Below are 19,975 nucleotides of genomic sequence, written 5' to 3' on the forward strand. Positions count from 1 at the left end.
TCTTTCCCAGCCACTGAAAATCCTGTCCAGCTCCGTTCTGCTCCGGCACACCGGACTGCTTTGGGACTCCCAGCCGGACCGCAGCCGTGGTACGGTCTGCTGGATTCTTACTGGCTGTGGGGAGTAGGTAAGGTTGTTAGCAGACGCCCTCGGGTAAGTACTATCCTCTCACACACTCTGTGCTGTACAGTCGCAGCTAGCTCGTAGCCGAGCCTCTCGCAGGTTTTCAGAGGCTGTAATTCGTGTGGGAGGAGGTTGGCCCTCTTTCACCCGAGAACTGGGAGGTAGGTAGGCTTTGAATTGCTCGCCTTCGGGTTGGCAGCACAGCTCCTTATTCACTTGGCCTCCTTTGCAATGAATATAGTTGTTGCTGTTGAGTGCCAGTCGGAACCGACCCCTAGCTGACGCTCCAGCGGGTTTTCAGAGGCAGTAAATCTCACGGGAGGAGACCGCCCATCCTTCTCCCACAGAGCAGCTGGGGGATCAGAGGGAGCACTGTCAGAGCTCCCCATTCTTGACACCAGCAGCAGCGTGGCCCCGATGGACGCTTCCAGCAAGGCCTGAAGGGAGATCGTTTACACCTGAGGACAGAAAAGAAATCAAGGTTAAGCAGTTTCACATTGCCCGCTTCCACTAGTCGTCAGGAGCCTTGCCGGTCAGAATAAAGGAAGAAACTTGGCACCAATCAAGGCCTTCCAGTCTTTGTAGCCCTGGCATCCACAGCTACCCCTTCCTGGAGGAAAAGGGGGCCAGATTGGGTGAGCAAGTCTTCTCGCTGATGCCTTTCTTTCTTTCACGTCCCCCTCGATGCTCGTGACAAGTTATAGGACGGGGAGAAGTAGAAAGAGTGCAGTTCCGTCTGGGTTTTGGTCAAGATTGAGCTTGGCAGAGCCCTTGTGCAACCGATTCTTCTTCTGTGGCCACCGTGCTTTCCCACTCTAGATTCAGACGGCTGTGGGAGTGAGAGGGGACTCGGGGGGCCTAGTGAGGACTGGTGCTGCCAAGCCAAAGGCGGGTGGTTCAAAGCCACCAGCTGCCTCGTGGGGGAAGGATGGCGGTCTCCTCCTGTGACGTTTCCAGCCTCTGAATCCCCACTGGAGGGTCAGCTAGGAGGCACTTTGAGTTGAGAAGAGAGAGCTTGGGGCTCTGTCAGGCTGTGGAGGCTCCCTTCACCTCCTGGGATCGTGGGGGAGATACAGGGGTTACACTACTTGAAATTTTATGGGTTCAGACCCACCAGCCTCTCCTGTGGGGGTGAAGCACCCTTTGACCCTGCTCCCACAAAGCCTTTAAGGTCTGCGGGTCGGTTATACTCCCTCCCACAGGTATAAAGAGCTCTTATAAAAGCCCACCTGTGCCGCAGAAATGATGCAACCATTTCACCCAAGGTTTTCTTGACAAGTCTTTTTAGAATGGTTGTGAACGATAGAAAATTTAACCCGAAAGAGAAAGGTAAAATGGAACGGCATTGGAGCGTGGTGCTCTGACTAATTGGCGTTAAAATGATTCACCATCTAGAAGTTGCAGGCAGTCATCAGTCCTCCTAAACCCACTCACTATTGTAGAGTGGGTCCGACCCAGAGCGCCCTCCCACCTGCTTCCCGGCTGGGAATCTTGTCCTAGGGGATGGGGTGGACTGCTGGCCTCTCTTTCTTCCTAAGCGTTGCTGCTGGATTTGAACTGCTGACCTCCAGGGGTTAGCCACCTAATCCTTCACACAGTGAACCCACAGGGCTCCCCAGTGGCGTGTCAGTGACTTTGGGTCTAGCACTTAGACTCTATGATCCTGGGACTATTTATAGAGTGAGACAATCCAAGAACACTTGCCATGGAGTTGATTGATTCCTGATGACTCTGTATGTGTCAAATCAGAAGAACTGTACTCTGGGGCTTTTTTTCCTAGGCGGCACCTCTGGATGTACTTGAACCGTAAACCTTTCAATTAGTAGCCTAACAGTGCCTCTCGGGGACTCCTAGAATGACCCAGATGATAAAATCTGCACAAAGGAGCCAAGGCAATCGACAAAAGCTGGCGAGGTGTTGGCAGACAGAAATGAGGCTATCCGAACAGCAGTGTGAGAAATGAGAAGTCGGTGTTTAAAAAGGCCGCAGGGAACTCGGCGTCTGCCGACTATGTTTTGGTCCAAGTAGGAGTCCTGTGGGGTCAGAGCTCAGCTGTTAGCCCACCCAGAGGCCCCGCAGGAGAAACACATGGTGATTTCAGTTAAGACGATCATGGGGGTCGTTCCCCTTTATCACGTTGCTACATGTCAGAAGAGACTAGACCGCACACAACAACAACAATCTCAGGTCAAGCAGTCTGAGGCTGTGGGAACAGGTGGAGAGGGCTAGGCCTTTACAGCTCTTTCTTCCTGTTAATGGAAACCCAGAAGCCTGTAAAAAAGGGTGGTCGACCAGATTACACAGGGTCCCCCTTGGTTCCCAGCAAAGGAGGCATCATCTTACCTCCAGTACATGGAACTCCAGGTGATAACACTCACTGGCTGACTGTGTGTTACTCTATCTGGGTCTGTATGTTTCTCTGTGTCTTGTGTATCCCTCTCAGTGTGTCTGTCTGTCTGTCTGTCTGTCTGGGTCTCTGTCGTGGAGCTCGGTCCCGGTTGCCTTCACTCTCCATAGGCCTGATTCTGGCCTTCCTCTGTCAAAGAGCTTCGTGGTCCAGGGGACCTGGATCTAAAGCTGTGCACCCCACTCCTGGTAATTCTTTCTGCGTGGTGCTAAGAACCCCCTCACTCCCTGCTCACTTTGGCTCACCACTTCTCCTTTTCTCTCCAGTGAGCTAAAATGTATTACAGGTCGTTGGGGGACTCGGTCTCTCATAGGATTAGGAGAAGCTATACTCTCCCTAATCTTCCTACACTTGTTTGGTTTATCAGATCAAAGGAGTTTATTCTATAGTTCCCACAGTATATTATAAACATGTATTCTGGGGACACACAATTCCATCCTTGACAGTGGTTCAATCAGTTCATTCATTCAGCTGTTAACTGAAAGTTGAATGTTTCAGTCTACCCAGTGGCCCCTCAGGAACAAGACCTGGTGGTATCAAAGTAGAGCCATTCAGAGTTTTCTGTGGCAAATTAAAAAAAAAAAATCACCAAGGCTTTAAAGTATCTGTAAGGGGGTCAGAACCACCAACCTTTCGGCTAATAGTCAAACATTTTTTTAAAATGTTATTATTTTTTGTGTGTGTGTATACCATCAAATGAGATCTGACTGGTACAGGAGGACATTGTTCCTCCTTCTCCAGCAGAGCACCTGGTGGATTTGAACCGTGCACCTCTGGGATTGCAGTACACCTTCTTGCCACTAGGCAAACATTTAACAGTTTGCGTTAGCAGACCAGGCCAAAGCCATTGCTGTCATGCTAACTGGCGATGCAGAGCTGGCTCAAGTGGACGAGGAGAACTGCCCGCCCCCTAAAATCCCAAAGGCTGTAATCTGTCTCTCACCAAGAGGCCAAGTTTGACCCAATGACCTTCCCGTTCGCAGTCATGTGATTCACTACCGCACCACCGTGCTCCTTGGGGGCTGCCCTTCATCCTTGCAGAGTGTCTTCTTCCTACCATCAAGTCAGAGCCAGTTGTCAAGAAGTGTTTTCATCAACTTTCACTCTCTTTGTGCAAAATAATACTCAGCGCATTATTTGAAAGATTGGATCTTCTGGGCAGTTGTGAAACAATTAGATATAATATCTTCTTCTTCTATATTATTATTATTATTTTCATGAAAATTTAGAGATACTGGATTTCCATTCATTCACTGCTGCACTTTTCTCCTTGCCCACCCCTCCTCTCCAGTATGCCCTTCTCTTTGAAAGGTAAAATAGAAATTCTTTTCTTGTTAGACGATCCCTCCCCTCAAGTCCACTCCACTGTGCAGCCTTCGTTCTGGACTCCTGTCATGACAATAATCTCTAATCACAGATCCCTTTTAAACAGTTCTCTCTCTCATCTGTTTCAATGCAGTATACATAATTCATCCCATCTTTCTCAGTCTCCCCTCCAACTCCTATGTCAGTCCCATTGTTTTTTTTTTCTTTTTATTAATTTTAATGAAAGTTTACGGAGACTTAGGGTTTCCAGTCATTTATTGCTGCACTTTTCTCCCTGTCCACCCCCTCCTCCTTCCCCAATTCACTGTTGTCCTTGAAAAGGAAAGAAAAAAAACCTCTTTCATTGTTATGCAATCCCTCCCCCCAAGTCCACTTTCTGGACATGTGTAATGACAAGAAAACCCATTCATATGTCCTTTCTAAACAGTTCTCCCCCTCATCTGTTTCAATGCAGTATACATTATTTATACCCTCTTAGTTTCCCCCCAACTCTGATGTCAGTCCCATTTTACAACAGTGGCCCTATGCAATATTTGTCCTTTTGTGACTGAGAGATTTCACTCAGCGTAATGTCCTCCAGGGTCACCCATTTTGTATAATATTTCTTGAGTTCCTTGTTTTTCACTGCTGTGTAGTATTCCATTGTGTGAATATACCACAGCTTCTCTATCCATTCGTTTGTTGATGGGCACTTAGGTTGTTTCCAGCTCTTTGCTATTGTGAACAAAGCTGCAATAAACATGGGTGTGCATATATCTGCTTGGATGTCTGTTATGGTCTCTTTGGGGTATATTCCCAGTAGTGGAATTGCTGGGTCAAATGGTATCTCTATTTGCAACTTTTTGAGACAGCGTCATATTGCTTTCCACAGTGGTTGCAGCATTTTACACTCCCACCAACAGTGAATAAGGGTTCCAGTTTCTCCACAACCTCGCCAGCATTTGTTGCTTGCTGTTCTGTTAAATTTTGCTATTTTGACTGGGGTGAGATGATATCTCATAGTTGTTTTACTTTACACTCTTAATAGTTAACTTTATAATTGTTTCTTTGTGTCCATAGGTCATATTTGCTCCTTGTAAGATTTTTTTCCTCTTCCTCCTGAGAATTCTGAACATACCATTCTAAAAAAAAAAGATGGCTGAATCATTTTTTTCTGACTTTGGCTTATTGTGGTATCTGGAGGAGCTTAAAAAGGACGAGTTCTGGAAATTTAAGGAACTTCTCAAGCAAGAACCTCTGAAACATGAACTCAAGTCCATCCCCTGGACTGAACTGAAGAGGGCGTCAAGAGAAGATCTTGTGAAGTTGCTGGGCAAATTCTACACAGAGAAGCAGGTGTGGGAGGTGACACTCAGTATTTTTCAACAGCTCCAAAGGACAGACCTCTGGAAGAAAGCTCAGAAAGAGATAAAATGTGAGTGTGTGATGTTGGGGTGGGAACCCGTGTGGGAAGGTTGGTTTGCGAGAAGCTTCTGTTAAGAAAGGTGACGATGGGCACCCACGGTTCAATATGTGTCCCCTTTGGCCAGTGGAGGTCTTAGACATGGCTAAAGAGTTGTGCACTGTCTCTGATTATCATACATGGCCTAGCAATGGGCTTGGGGTTGGTGGTGTTGTGACCCCCAACTCTTCGCTCAAAAACAGTGTCTGCCCATGGTTCTGGTCCTGAATGAGTCGCTTTGATTTAAGGAGCTGACTGGGAAGTGATTGTTTGCCTCCCAAAGTCTTGTGAATGGGCATTCCATCACTGGAGGTGTCCATTCATTTGACCTAACATGTATAAGGAACTGCACGCGCCACTCATTGCTAGGTATCAACAAGATAGCAACTAATGGTCGCTCCGTGAGACAAAGAGATGCCACAGAGCATTTCCCTGGCTGCTGTCCACATCACCAGATCCTTGCTCGGAGACAACTTTGGGCTCGCCAAACTTGGGGTGAACAACCAAATACTTGACTGTTGTTCCACCAAACCCATTCTTCCTTAGATGTCTTTCTTTCCAGGCACTGTAGTTCACATTATGCACGTGTACCAATCATTGAGTGGAGAAACCCCGATATCTTCATAAACATTCACTCAAATCAGCAGAAAACAAAAACCAGATTGGGAAAAAAAAACCAAACTCAAAGCAACCCCATAGACACGGCTTCTCTACTGAGAAGATAACACCATCCCATTCCAATTTAATATGCAATTCCCCAATAGCCATACTTTTGTACTCTTTGCCTCTTGGGGGAAAAAAAGAAAAATTTCCGTTTGAGTCAGGAGCTGCCAGGCCTATTATTTAAGGAAGGCTGCTGTTCTAAGTGAAATGCCAGGGCGGCCCCACGGTTAATATACTCAGCTGCCAGTCAAGATATTGATAATCAAAACCCTGGTTGTAAAAAAAACAAAACAAAACCCTAGTTGTGCAAGTGTATCCAGCAGCCCAGCCAACAAAAGCCTTGGATTCCGCTTCTGAAAGGTTGTAGCCACGGACTTCTTGTGGACAAGTTGTTTCTACCTGGACACACGTGGGGTCACCATATGTCGTATGAGACTTGATATCAACCTGGTTTAGTCTAATTAATTGGTTAGGGTTTTTTTTTTAATTAAATTAATTCATCTAGTCACCCAGCATCAGATTAGTCTCTGTACATCTGTTCATAGCAGTGGTGGGTTTTTGGCTGTTGTTGAGGGGGTAGTTTCAAGAAGTCTTTTGAAAAATGCCTGCGTCTTTTTAATGTTTTCTTTTCTGCCCTCATTGGCTCAGGTAACCTAAACCCATACAAAAAGCACATGCGGAAAAAATTTCAGCTAATATGGGAAAACGAGGTTTGCCTCCCAGTCCCTGACGCTTTCTACGAAGAAACCATAAAGAAAGCGTCTGAAGAGCTGAGAAAGGTTTACTCTTTGAACGAGACACAAGGCGAGCCCGTCACAGTGCTGCTAAGAGGCTCGGAAGGAACTGGGAAAAGCACCTTTTTGAGAAAAACCATGTTGGAATGGACAGAGGGCAGCTTCTGCAAGGACAGATTCACCTTTGTCTTCTTCTTCAGCGGTCGTGAGCTGAACGCTGTCGCAGAGACGAGCTTGGTGGAGCTGTTCTCCAGAGACTGGCCCGAGACTTCAGAGTCCATTGACAACATCCTTTCCCAGCCCCAGGAGATCCTGTTCATCTTGGACGACCTGGAGGAGCTCAACTGTGACTTGACCGGGGACTTCACGTGCGATGACTGGACGCAGCCGCTCCCAGTAGACATCCTTTTGAGTAGTTTGCTGCAGAAGAAACTGCTTCCAGGCGCCTCTCTGCTGATCGCCTTGGAGCCGGACAATGTGAAAAGACACGGTTTTCTATTGCAGCACCCCAAATCGCTCTTCGTCTCAAGCTTGACCATTTTCGACATCAAGAAGTACTTTTCCTATTTTTTCCCCGAGACAAAGAAAGCCGGAGCCGCTTTCGATTTTGTCAAAGGCAACCGAGCTCTGTTGGCTCTATGTCAAAATCCACTTTTGTGTCAGCTGATCTGTTCTTGTCTCAAATGGCAGCTGGCCAGGGGGGAAGATCTTCACATCACTTACCAGAGAAGGACGGCCTTGTTTGCAACCTTTTTCATCAACACCGTGAAAGCAGGGAGTAAGACTTTTTCACAGAAGCGGAACATACTTCAGGTGAAAGGTCTGTGCCGCCTGGCTGCGGAGGGAGTGTGGACTCAGAACACTCGCTTCAGCCTGAAGGACTTCAGGAGGCATGGGGTCCCCGAGTCTTTCGTATTGGCTTGGTCAGGCGTGAGTCTTCTGCGAAGGAACGGGGACTGCATTACTTTCATCCATCGAAAGATCCAGGATTTCTGTGCGGCTCTGTTTTATTTACTGAAAGAACCCAGCGACAGCTATAACCCAGCCATCGGTTGCATCAACAAGCTGATATTCACTGGGCTCTGGCGAGTTGAAAGCAACTTAATCCAGACGAGGTTGTTCGTGTTTGGGCTTTCAGCAGAAAAAATCAACAACATTCTGGGGATGTCTGCGAACGTCCAACTCTCACAAGAAATAATGCGGTGTATAAAAAGTCTGCAACGGTACAAATTTGCAGAGGAAGAATTGGATTTCCAGGAATTGTTCAATGGTCTGTTTGAAACCCAGGAAAAAGGATTTGTAATGCAAGCAATGGATATTTTTGGAGAAATTGCTATCCATATCGAATACACAGTGGAGTTAATGATCGCTTCCTACTGTCTACCACATTGCCAAAATTTGCAGAAACTCACGCTGTGTTTAGAAAATGTCTTTTCGGATACCGCTGGGTCCTGTGAAAGCTCAATGTGAGTACTCATTTTAACTTTCTGCGTCCTCTTCTACCATTTTTGCCCATTCCAATTCTTTTTTCATGAATTTTAATGGAAGTTTACATAGACTTTGGATTTTCACTCATTCATTGTTGCTCTTTGCTCTCTGCCCAGCCTTCCCACCACCACCAGTTTGCTCTTCTCTTCGAAAAGTAAAAGAAAAATTCTTTCATTGTTTTACAAACCCTCCCCCCAGGTCCATGCCACTGTGGAGCCTTCCTTCTGGACTCCTGTCATGACAATAATATGACAATAATACCTAATCACATATCCCTTTTAAACAGTTCTCTCCCTCATTAGTTTCAATGCAAAATACACTGTTTATCACCTCTTTCTCAGTCTTTCCTCAATCCCTGTCATTCTCGTTTTACAACAGTGACACTATGCAACATTTGTCCTTTCGTGACTGAGATATTTCACTCAGCATAACGTCCTCCAGGGTCACCCATTTGGTAAAATATTTCATGAGTTCCTTGTTTTTCATTGCAGTATAATATTCCATTGTGTGAACATACCACAGCTTCTCTAGCTATTTGTTTGTGGATGGCACTTAGGTTGTTTCCAACTCCTTGCTATCTTGAACAAAGCTGTGACAAACATGGGTGTGCATTTATCTGCTTGGGTGGCGGTTATGGTTTCTTTAGGGAAAATTCCCATAGTAGAATTGCTGGGTCCAGTGGTATTTCTATTCGCAACTTTTTGAGAAAGTGCCACACCGCCTTCCGCAGTGGCTGCACCATATCTTCTTGATTCTTACGTCTCTGTGTGTAGCAGGATGGATGTAGCTGTCAAGTAAACTGTTTTGAGCCCTACTGTTTGTTAAGTGCCATAGAGTTAACTCAACTGTGATCAACCCAATAACCCGATGAATAGCACGTCCCAGCTGCGCTGTCCACCTCCATCCGCACTATCTGATAAGCCCGAGCCCTTGGTCCGTACTGTATCAGGCCCCCTGGCAGAGGGTCTTTCCTTCCTGATTTTCCACCACTCGCAGCGTGAGACCTTTCCCAAGGACTCACCCTCCTAACATAACCATGGGATGAGAGATGAAAATGTCACCTTCCTTCCTCTAAAGAGCACCCAAGGTAGATTTGTTTGTTCTTTTGGAAGTCCATGATCCCAACTTGGCGTTCAGTACTCTTCTCCAGCACCTTCATGGAAAGGTATCAATTCTTCTGACAGCCTTATTCATTGTCCACCTTTCTGATGCATAGGACGTCATTGCATAGGAAGGAAAAGCCTGGGGCTTGGATCAGCCACACCTTAATCTTTAAGCTGACATCATTGCTCTTTAATGTTTTCGAGAGGTCCTTGACGATAGAGTGCCCCAATGCAACATATCTTAATTTCCAGACTTCCTTTACCCTTGTTGTTGATACGAAGCTCTAATGCTAGCAATTGGTAGTTACATTATGGATAGCATCTCCGTTTCTTAAATTTTGCCGTCTTTATCCAGACGGAGGCTCTGGTGGCCTCATGGCAGGAAGCGGTGCTGCAATGCTGAAGGCACGTGGTTTGAATTCACGAGCTGCTCCATGGAAGAGGATAGGCACTCTCTTCCTGGGAGATTAACTGCCTCGACAACCCACTGGAGGGTCACCTATGGATCTATTCTGACTTGATGGTGCAGCATACAAAAATCAAGATTTTATAGATACCTTGATTGTGGTTTTCTACCACAGCCTTTAGGTTTACACGACCCGGTCATGTTTTAGCTCTCAAAAGCATACCACCTTCTAGGAGAATGCTTTTTGGAGAATGCTATTTTCCCCCCTGCTCTTTCAGGGAATCACTAAATATTCACTCTTTTTCCTTTTATTTGGAATGAAAGTTTACAAAGTATATTGTTTGTGCAATCAATCATCCATGCATTTAACTATTTTTATTTTTTCTTTTGATGGCAAGAATAAATCATGTAACAAATGTATTCATAATTTCTACATAAATATTTCAATAACCCTAACTATATACTTCCCATTGTGTCTCCACTACCTTTTTTAACCCGTATTGTTTCAACATCGTTAAATTGGTTCCTTGCCCTTGATGTTTTTGTGTGCTTTAGATTCCTTTTTTAAAATTTTTTTCTTTTTTTTTAATTATTATTTTTGTGTGCATCTACCGTCAAATCAGATCTGATTGGTACAGGAGGAGATTGCCCCTCCTTCCCCGGCAGAGCATCTGGTGGATTCGAACCGTGCACCTCTGGGATTGTAGTTGCAGCTTCTTGCCACTAGGCCACCAGAGCTCCCCCAGATTCCTTTTTTGATCCATTTATATTCATAGATAATTCTTCATAACAGCACTATCCTTTAGGTAAAAACTCTTCACTGATGGACTTATACTCTTTGATTTAACGATAGTGTTTATGGGATAATTTTGGTACAAGGTTCAATGATTATTTCTAATCATTACGTTTGAGGACTCTTAATGGGTCCAGGAGGTCTGCTTTCCACAGGAGTTTAAAGTTCTGTTATAAATATTAACTCTTTTTAATGGGGCTCTAGTAAGCCCTTGATTTTTTTTTTCCTAAGTGAGTATAATACTTTTTTTAAAAAATAAGATTTTTTAAAAAATACTGGTTTACTTACAAAGTTTGCATCCATTGTTTTTCACACCAGATCTTTCCTATTTCCTTTACCTGCCCCTCTATCCCCCCATCAAATTGTGTGATCCTATAATTACCACCACCCCACCACCCCACTGATCCACACCCCTATGTTCCTACCTCCCCCCTTGGATTCTCATACACATTTCACTAGTTATCTATTTCTACAATAATTTATTTATACAAATACCTATGTGTCCTTATGACAGAGTTAGTTCACTTAGCGTAATGCTCTCCAGTCCCTCCTAATTTAGGTAGTGATTTTCAAAATCATGGCTCCTGCATGCTGCGTAGTATTCCATCATGCGAATACACCATAATTTCTCAGTCCATTAGATTATTTGGACATTTGGGCTGTTTCCATGTTCTTGCGATGGTGAATACCACTGCTGTGAACATTGTCTACAAATCTCCTACTGCCTTCCAGAGTGGTTGCGCCATTTTACAATCTCACCCAACAGTGTATGAGTTTCTATCTCTCCACTTCCTCTCCAACATTTATTACTTGCTGTTAAACTTTGCCACTGCTACTGGCAGGAGATAGTATCTCATTGTGCTTTTTTATTTGCATCTCTCTTATTACCAGTGAATTTGAGCATTTCTTCTATTTGTGGGTCACCCAAATATCTTCCTTTGTGAGAATTCTTTCCGTGTCTTTTGCCCATTTTGTAATAGTGTTGTCGGTCTATTTCTTATGGAGGTGCTGTAGGAGTCTGTAAACTTTTGATACGAGACCTTTGTCTAAAATGGTATTGTCAAATGCTTCCCCTCCCCAGTCAGTAGGTTTTCTTTTTACTCACTTGAGAGAAAAGGTTTTGATGAGCAGTGGAATTTCATTGTTACAAGGTCCCAGTCATTAATTTTATTCTCTCCAGATTGTGCATTTCTGGCTGTATTTGGCAGTCTCTCAAAGTGAGTATAATTCTTAATCTCATATCAATAAAATATTCTCCCTGGCCCCTTGGTGTTTTAAATAGTTGAGCAGTTATACGCTAAAAGACGAAGATTGGCAGTTCAAGGCCACTAGGAGATCCGTAGGAAGAAAGACTTGATAGGCAACTTCCAAAAAGAAGCCCCTGAAATCCTGTGGAGCACAGTTCTACTCTGACACTCGGGGGGTCACCCTTGACTCCACAGTAGCCAGTTTATTCTTACCTAAAATAAGATTGGCACTCTTGCTCGAAGTCACTAGCCAGTGGGTGGTTCTATCAGAATTGCATTCCAATGAGCATTGGATTTTCCTGAGGCCACATTCTTAACCTCTTTTTCAGTCGACCTGACTCAACATGTAACTCTTCAGAGCTAGTGTGATCTGCTTTGAGTTGGTTGTTATGTGCTGTCAAGTCGCTTGCGACTCTTAGCGACCCTATGTACAACATCTCTGAACCCTGCTCTAGCCTGTGCCAACCTTATTGTCTCTGAAACATTTACCCCCACCACCCCAATCACTGAGTCAATCCATCTCATTGAGTGTCTTCCTCTCCTGTGCTGTCCCTCCACCCTCCCAAGCATGACGTCCCTCTCCAAGGACTGGTCCCACCTTGCAACATGTCTAAAGTATGTCAGGCGGAGCTTCAGAATCCTTGCCTCCAAGGAGCAGCCTGGCTTCATCTTCTCCAGGATGATCTTGTTTGTTCTCCTAGCAGTTCTTATTAAATTCAACACTCTTTCCAGCACCAAAGCTCAAAGGCATCAATTCTTCTGTCATCCCTACTCACTGTCTAGTTTTCTGACACATAGCAAGTAATAGTGAAGACTATGGCCTGGATCTGGCGCACCTTAGTCTCCAGACTGACTTCATTGCTCTTCAATACTCTGGGAAGGTCCCTTGACAGCAGACTTTCCCAAAACAATTCATCTTTTGATTTCTTGGTTGCTAGTACCAAGAGTGGTGATTGTGAAGCCAAGCAAACTAAAGCTTTAACAGTCTCAATCTCTTCTGTCATAATGTTACCAATTGGCCCGGTGGTGAGAATCCTTGTTTTCTTGTTATTAAGCTTCAATCCATATTGAAGGCTGAAGTCCTTGTCCTTCTGCAGGAAGTCCTTCAGGTCCTCCTCAGTTTCAGCAAACAGAGTTGTCATCTGTCTAACACAAATTGCTGATGAGTCTTCCTCCAATCCTGATGCCACATTTCTCTTCCTAGAGCCCACCCTCCTGGATAATCTGTTCTGCATATAGATTGAAAAGGTAGAGAGGACACATCCCTAGTGTACACCCTTCCCGATTTTGAACCACGCAGTGTTTTCTTTGCTCTCTTCTGAGAACTGCCTCCTGTTCTAAGTAGAGGTTTCTCAGAAGCATTATTAAGTGGGCTTGGAATAATATTCTGCTTATTTTGACAAGGGCTTAGGCTGAATAAGGCCCCTGCAAAATGATATTGTTTTTATCCTTCCACAGGACGGACAGGATCACCCTTTGGGGGAACTTATGCTTGGTGTTCAGATACAACAAGAACTTGAAAGCGTTTGAGCTGATCAACACGTGCCTCAACAACGACTCGCTCGCCATTCTGTCCAGAGCGATGGCTCCGCCCTTTAGTGACCTCCAGCGGATTGTGTAAGTTGGACTGCTAAGTTTTCCTCCGACCCTTAGAATTCACAACTCGTCCTCGCTTTCCCAACCTCTGGGTGAAAAGCCAAAGCACGTCAACGCGCAAACCCCATCTTGTTCTGAGTGGTTTGGGAGTCACTCCCTTTCTCAAGCACGATTAAAGCAGCAAGCCTTGTGTTCTTTGCTGGCCCCCTGACCAAGCCTAGGTCGGTCCAGCACAACTCACAGAAGAGCTCTTGCTTGAGTTTTCAGATGTAGATCGCTGAATCTTTCTTCCTGGTCCATGTTGTCCCGGAGGCGGTGCTGGAACAATGCGTCATAGCAGCGTAAGTGGTGTCTGTGCATGAGGTCAGCAGGTGAGAATAAAATCAGATTTGCCAGAATGCAATGAGAATTCTGCCACTTGCCCTCCAAAGCCTCCATACAACGGAATGTTGTTATGTGCCATCGAGTCACCTGAGGCTCGTAGCAATCCTATGCACAAGAGCCCTAAACCCTGCTCGGTCTTGTGCCAACCTCACTCTCTGACAAACCTACCCCCATCACCCCAATCACTGAATCAGTCCATCTCATCGAGGGTCTTCCTCTCCTGTGCTGTCCCTTCACCTTCCCAAACATGACATCCATCTCCAAGGACTGGTTCCTCCTTGCAACATGCCCAAAGTATGTCAGACGAAGCTTCAGAATCCTTGACTCCAAGGAGCAGCCTGGTTTCACCCTCTTTAGGATGAACCTGCATGTTCTCCTAGCAGTCCATGATATATTCAACACTCTTCTTCAACACCACAGCTCAAAGGCATCAATTCTTTCTATCATTCCTAGTCACTGTCCAGCTCTCTGATGCATAGCGCACAAGTGCGAAAACTATGGCCTGGATCAGGCGCACCTTAGTCTCTAGCCTGACATCATTGCTCTTCAGTACTCTGGAGAGGTCCCTGTCAGCTGACTTGCCCAGTGCAATTTGTCTTTTGATTTCCTGGATGCTGGTATCGAGAGTGGTGATTGTGGAGCCAAGCAAACTCAAACTATTAACAATCTCAATCTCTTCACCATCCATAATGATACATAAAATAAAATCGTGGTTGGACAGTGTAAATGGGAGAAGTCGTGATAGTTAGTAGGTAACATTTACTTGGGAGTTAAAAGATTAATGGTTGACATTTCCCAGGGAAAGGAAGGGGGATGATAGTAAGGACGGGTGAGAGAAGAACTTGAAAATAATAAAGTCCAGGTAATATGAAGGCCATGAGATATTTTTTAGTCCAGATCTGTTTCCATGGTGGGCATCAGCTTTCGGTAATTGTCAGGATTATTTTGGACTTTGCCACAATAACTGATCCAACAGTGATCTCCTGTGCGTCACAATAGAACTGAGAGCCAGAGGATTTTCAAGGGCTGATTTTCAGGCACAGTTCACCAGGTGTTTCTCACTAGATGCGTTTCTCACAAGGTGGGTGAGTTTTAACCTGAGAGAAAGAGAGTATGGGCGAGAGCAGCGGGGCAGGGCAGGTGGACTTACTGAAGAGCCGTTTTCGCTTTATACTTGGGCCTCAACACAAGACTGTCAGTATTTCTTTATTGCGTGCAGGTTTTATTTCGTGTCTGGTCTCGGAGATGGCGCAGACTTCTTCAAGACGATTCTTCATCACCCTAGTCTGAAATACCTGAGTCTGCACGGCACGAGACTCTGCCACGCTGCGGTCAGGCAGCTGTGTGAGACCCTCAAGCAACCGAAATGTAATATCGAGCAGCTAATGTAAGCCATGGTATCGTGTGTGTGTGTGTGTGTGTGTGTGTGTGTGTGTGTGTGCGCGCGCGCGCACTCCACGGGTGTTTCTCTTAGCTGCCGTCTTATCCCTTCTACCTCTTTCCAACCTCGTGTGTGTGTACAGCAGAGTTACCCCAGAGGATTTTCAAGGCTGTACCTTTTAACAAACCACCAGCCTTTCTTGCAAGACAAACTGAGTGTGTTCGAGCTACAAGCCATTACCCGTCTACTTGAATGCTCACTTATTTGTGTCACTCCAAGGACCACTTTCTCCCAACATCCTTTCCAGTGTCCATTTTCTTCCTTAGAGATCAGCTGTCAAACTCTATTTCTCACTTTGAGGTCAGGACCTCCCGATCTCCTAGGAAAGAGGGAGAAGCTAGAGTCAGTAAATCAAAGTAACACACAGATCTGGTCACTGAGTCGGTGGTGACTCCCAGTGATTCATCAAGGCAGACAGAGTAGAACATCATTGGAGGGTTTTATGAAGCTGATTCAGTCGTCCTCTGATCGAGCAGCTGGTGGGGTGGAACTGATAACCCTTGGATTGCCAGGCAAGCTCCTACCCGCGACACCATCAGTACTCCCAAGAGTATCTCCTCACTGCCCTTAACTACCAGGTGTTGTTGAATCTCGTCTAAGGCCTTGTGCAGAGCCAAGCTGTGCTCCAGGCCGCTGTCGGTGGATTATTTTCCAGAATCCCATTGCCAGGCTTTTCTCCCAAGATGCCTCTTAAGGGGCACAAACTGCATACTTTTTAGTAAACAGCTGGGTGCAGTAACAGTGCCAGTCAATGACTGACTTTGCATTATTAAACACCTTACCTTATATTCCCCAGTTCTTCCCTCCACTCCTGTACGAAGTGTTTATATGTGTGTGTATGTGTTTTATTATGTTAAAAATAGACCCATAAAAAGGTCTAGAATGTAAAGTGGATACAGAATTTGAAGTGTGGTAACCAGCCCTGCATAAGCCCTCGAAAGCTTGACATCCAATCTCACATTATATACGTCTGTCCTGTGTAGGTTGGGAAATTGCAACATTACACAGGACGCGTGTGAAGATCTCGTCGCTGCCCTCATCTGCAATAACAAACTGAAGCATCTGAGCCTTCTGGAGAACCCCCTGAACGACGAAGGCATCCGGCTGCTGTGTAACGGTCTGAAGCATCCCGAGTGTGCCCTGGAGATCCTGCTGTAAGTCGGCTGGGGAAACGTCTGCACCGAGGTAGAAAATGTAAGTGTGTCCGCAGATCCACCCATAAAAGACCAGCCGGTGCTCTCTGTGGAAGACAGCAAAAAACAACGCAAGACACAGGCTCTCTAGTCGGGCAGAACGGGGCCATCTCTATGTGCCTCAGCTGCCGAATCCAGAAAACGGAGCCATCGCACGTACTTCACTCCATAGACGTGCCGTGACGTTTGTAGGAGACCTCTAATCATTGTTGTTAGCATCTGTTACATCAAGCTCTAGTTTACAGTGACTCACGTCACAGCAGAACCGAAGACGTCTTTATCTTAAGCCACCCCCATGATCGTTTGCTGACAGGACCACTAGAATCATAAGGGTTTATTGACTGATATTCTGAAGTGTATCCCCAGCCCTCTCTTGATAGAAGCTTCTGGATGTACTCAAACTGCCAACTTATGTTAAGCAGTTGGTCACGTTAGCCACTCGCCACCACTCAAGGATTCCTTCTTCTCGTTAGAAACGTGGAATTCCATGTGCAATATTTTGGAGTTTAAGGTGAGCCTCCACTTCTGAAATAACTCACCTCCGGAAACTCTTGTGAATGTGGAGAAACGATCAAAGTTAGACGAGTGGTCAGGTCTTTGGTTCAAAGGGTCGCTGAGTTTTCTACGACTCAGCAGCACTTAACAACAGCATGATGAGAACTGGGAGACATCGTGCCAGTTACTTTGGGTATGTTGTTAGAAGGAGCCAGTCCCTAGAAAAGGAGATCGTGCTTGAGAAAATCGAGAAGAAAACTCTCACCGAGCCGCACTGACGCCCTGATTGCCACAGTGGGCTTGATGCCAGGAGAGCTCGTGAAGTCGGCTGTGGATCGGGCCACGTTTCATTGTGTTATACATCAGGATATTATGACTTGGCTCTGAGTTGACAGCACCTCACAGTATTCTGTCTTTTTGCTACTTTTTCATTTGTCTCTTATACTTTGCCAGTTTGGCGATGAGGAGCAAACAAAAATTCATTTCATCGCTGAATGGACTTTGGCATCCCTTGGTGGTACAAGACTTAGCATGCTCAAGTGACGAACAAAACAGTTACAAGGCCAACTAAACTCCAGGTGACGTGGAACAGGCACCTGGGGAGCAGCTTCCAGTCAAGCATCTGCTGAAAACTCCATGATCTCAGTTCTACCCTAACATACACGAAGTAGTCATGAGTGTTTGAACGGACGAACTTTGAAGTTGTCGTTAGTTCAATGACTCCTGACTACTTAAATCATGGATGTTAGAGTAGAACTGAGATCAGAGTTTTCACAACCCTGCTTGCTGAAACTGAGGAGGACCTGAAGCACTTGCTGCAGAGGGTCAAGGACTGCAGCCTTCAGTATGGATTGAAGCTCAATGTCAAGAAGACAAAGATTCTCACCGCTAGACCAGTTGGCAGCATCAGGATGGATGGGGAAGAGATTGAGATTGTTCACAGCTTTAGTTTGCTTGGCTCCACAGTCAACACCCACAGCCAGGAAATTAGAAGATGTATCATGATGGGGAAGTTAGAGACCTCTCCAAAGCACTGAAGAGCACTCTGGAGACTAAGGTGTGTCTGATACAGCCCATGGTCTTTGCAATCACTTGTTAAGCATTAGAGAGTTGGACAGGATAGAAGAATTGATACCTTTGAGCTGTGGTGCTGGAGAAGAGTATTGAGAGTACCATGGACTGCTAAGAAAACAAACAGATTCACCCTGGAGAGGGTTAAACCGGGTAGCTTCTTGGAGGCAAGGTTTCTGAAGCTCCGTCTGACAAACTTTGGACATGTTGTAAGGAGGGACAGGTCCTTGGAGAGGTATGTCATGCTTGGGAGGGTGGAGGGACAGCCTAGGAGAGGAAGACCCTCTATGAGATGGATTGATTCCGTGACTGCGGTAATCGGGTTGGGCGTGTCGGAGACCGTGCTATTGACACAGAGTAGAGCAGAGTTTAGGGCTGTTGTACATATGGTCACTATGAATCACCAGCGACTCGACGGCACATAACAACAATTGACTGGGGTAATGGGGGCAGGTTTATCAGAGATAATGAGATTGGAACAGGACAGAGCAGGTTTTAGGGTTGTTGTACATAGGGATTCTTTGAGTCTCAGGCCACTCAACAGCACATAACAACAACATTTTAAAACACAATTTACTTTAAATTTAAATGTTAAAATAACTGCCTTTGAAAAATGTATTATTGCCCAGTGCATCCCATTAAGCAATCAATACACAATGTCATAAGCTGTATAATCTTGTCCAAAGTCACCCAGTTGCTGGACGGTTGAAACTGGAGTCAAGAATTTAATACATTCCACATTCCTGATTCTGTGTTTGTGCAGCTGCTAGAAGGTTTAATCTCTCTCTGGCGGGAGGAGGCGTCTGGGCCAGCAGATGATAAGGAATCCTTCTAAAACGTTCTCACGCGGCTTGGTGCCACATCAATATTTGAAAGTTACGTATACTGACGCTGCCTGTGCACGTATGTGTGCTTCTTCTCACAGATTGAATTACTGTTGTCTGTCCTACATCCCCTGTGGCTACATCTCCGAAGCTCTGTTGCAAAGTAAATCCTTGACCTTTCTGAGTCTGAGCTTCAACGTCCTGCTTGACCGAGGAGTGGCAACGTTATGTGAAGCCCTCAAGAGCCCGGACTGTCAGCTACAGGAGCTATGGTAGGCTTGATCATCACCTGCTCGGGCAGCAAGGTTTCCTTTTTGGATGTTGGCGTCATGTGACAGCAGGAAGAGGGACGGGAAGCTGGGAGGGAGGTGGCCAGGAGTGAGTAGAGAATAATGTCTTTTGAAGAAAAACACTTAACTGTACCATCTACCTGGTTCTTTGGGGAATGTCTGCTGGTTCTGCTAGTTCATGTCTAGTGCATGGGCACGTGTGTGTGTGTGTGTGTGTGTGTGTGTGTGTGTGTGTGTTGAAATTAACATAATAAGCAGAAGACACCTCGCCAGGTTTGACGTGGCATTGGTTACACTCTTGAAGTCGTGCACCCATTCTTCCCAACTTTTTTCAAATCATTCTGTCACTGAGAACATCAGCTCAATGTTCTGCACAAAAGCATCCCCCTTTCTACCTACTTCCATCCTCACCCCCTTTGTTTGGTTTCCATGTGTTTGCCTGTTTGGTGTGAGGTGAGATGATGCAGTATTTGTCCTCTTGTCACCGTAATGTTTTCAAGGTTCGTCCGTGTTGTGTCATGCACCAGGACTTTACTTCTCTTCATTGTTGTTGTTACGTATCATCTAATTGGACGGCTTGGTACCCGTAGCTCACCCTCTCCTAAGAACACCACGTGTACAGACTGGAACTGTTAGAAGGCTGTTACTTTTAGAAAGAAGACCACCAGACCTGTCTTAGAAGGCACCTTTGGGTTCAAACCTGCAATCTTGTGGATAGTAGACAGACACTTAACTACTTGCACCACCCATGAGTATGTATATGCATATTTATATACATGCAGAGATCATATATATACACAGAGATTTTATATATATATATATACACACACACACACACCCCTAAAGAGATCGTATCTATATATACGTATCTATATATATACAGAGAGTGATCTCATATCTAGATATATACGGAGATCATATCTATCTATATATATGGAGATCATATATAT

General features: G+C 45.4%; 1 protein-coding gene across 1 annotated transcript in view; it reads left to right on the forward strand.

Annotated features, from left to right (window-relative positions):
• Positions 1-4,990: 4,990 nt before the first annotated feature.
• Positions 4,991-19,975, forward strand: part of LOC102874027 (NACHT, LRR and PYD domains-containing protein 9-like) — a 21,902-nt gene continuing 6,917 nt past the window's right edge. Inside the window, exons 1-6 of the mRNA XM_006901850.1 lie at positions 4,991-5,270; positions 6,609-8,160; positions 13,190-13,348; positions 14,931-15,098; positions 16,136-16,306; positions 18,837-19,007. Of these exons, the coding sequence (XP_006901912.1) occupies positions 4,991-5,270; positions 6,609-8,160; positions 13,190-13,348; positions 14,931-15,098; positions 16,136-16,306; positions 18,837-19,007 (2,501 nt within the window). The remainder of the gene's footprint in view (positions 5,271-6,608; positions 8,161-13,189; positions 13,349-14,930; positions 15,099-16,135; positions 16,307-18,836; positions 19,008-19,975) is intronic.

This window comes from Elephantulus edwardii, unplaced genomic scaffold, assembly GCF_000299155.1.
Source record: "Elephantulus edwardii isolate Elephantulus edwardi_28Jun2011 unplaced genomic scaffold, EleEdw1.0 scaffold00348, whole genome shotgun sequence".
NCBI lineage: Eukaryota > Metazoa > Chordata > Mammalia > Macroscelidea > Macroscelididae > Elephantulus > Elephantulus edwardii.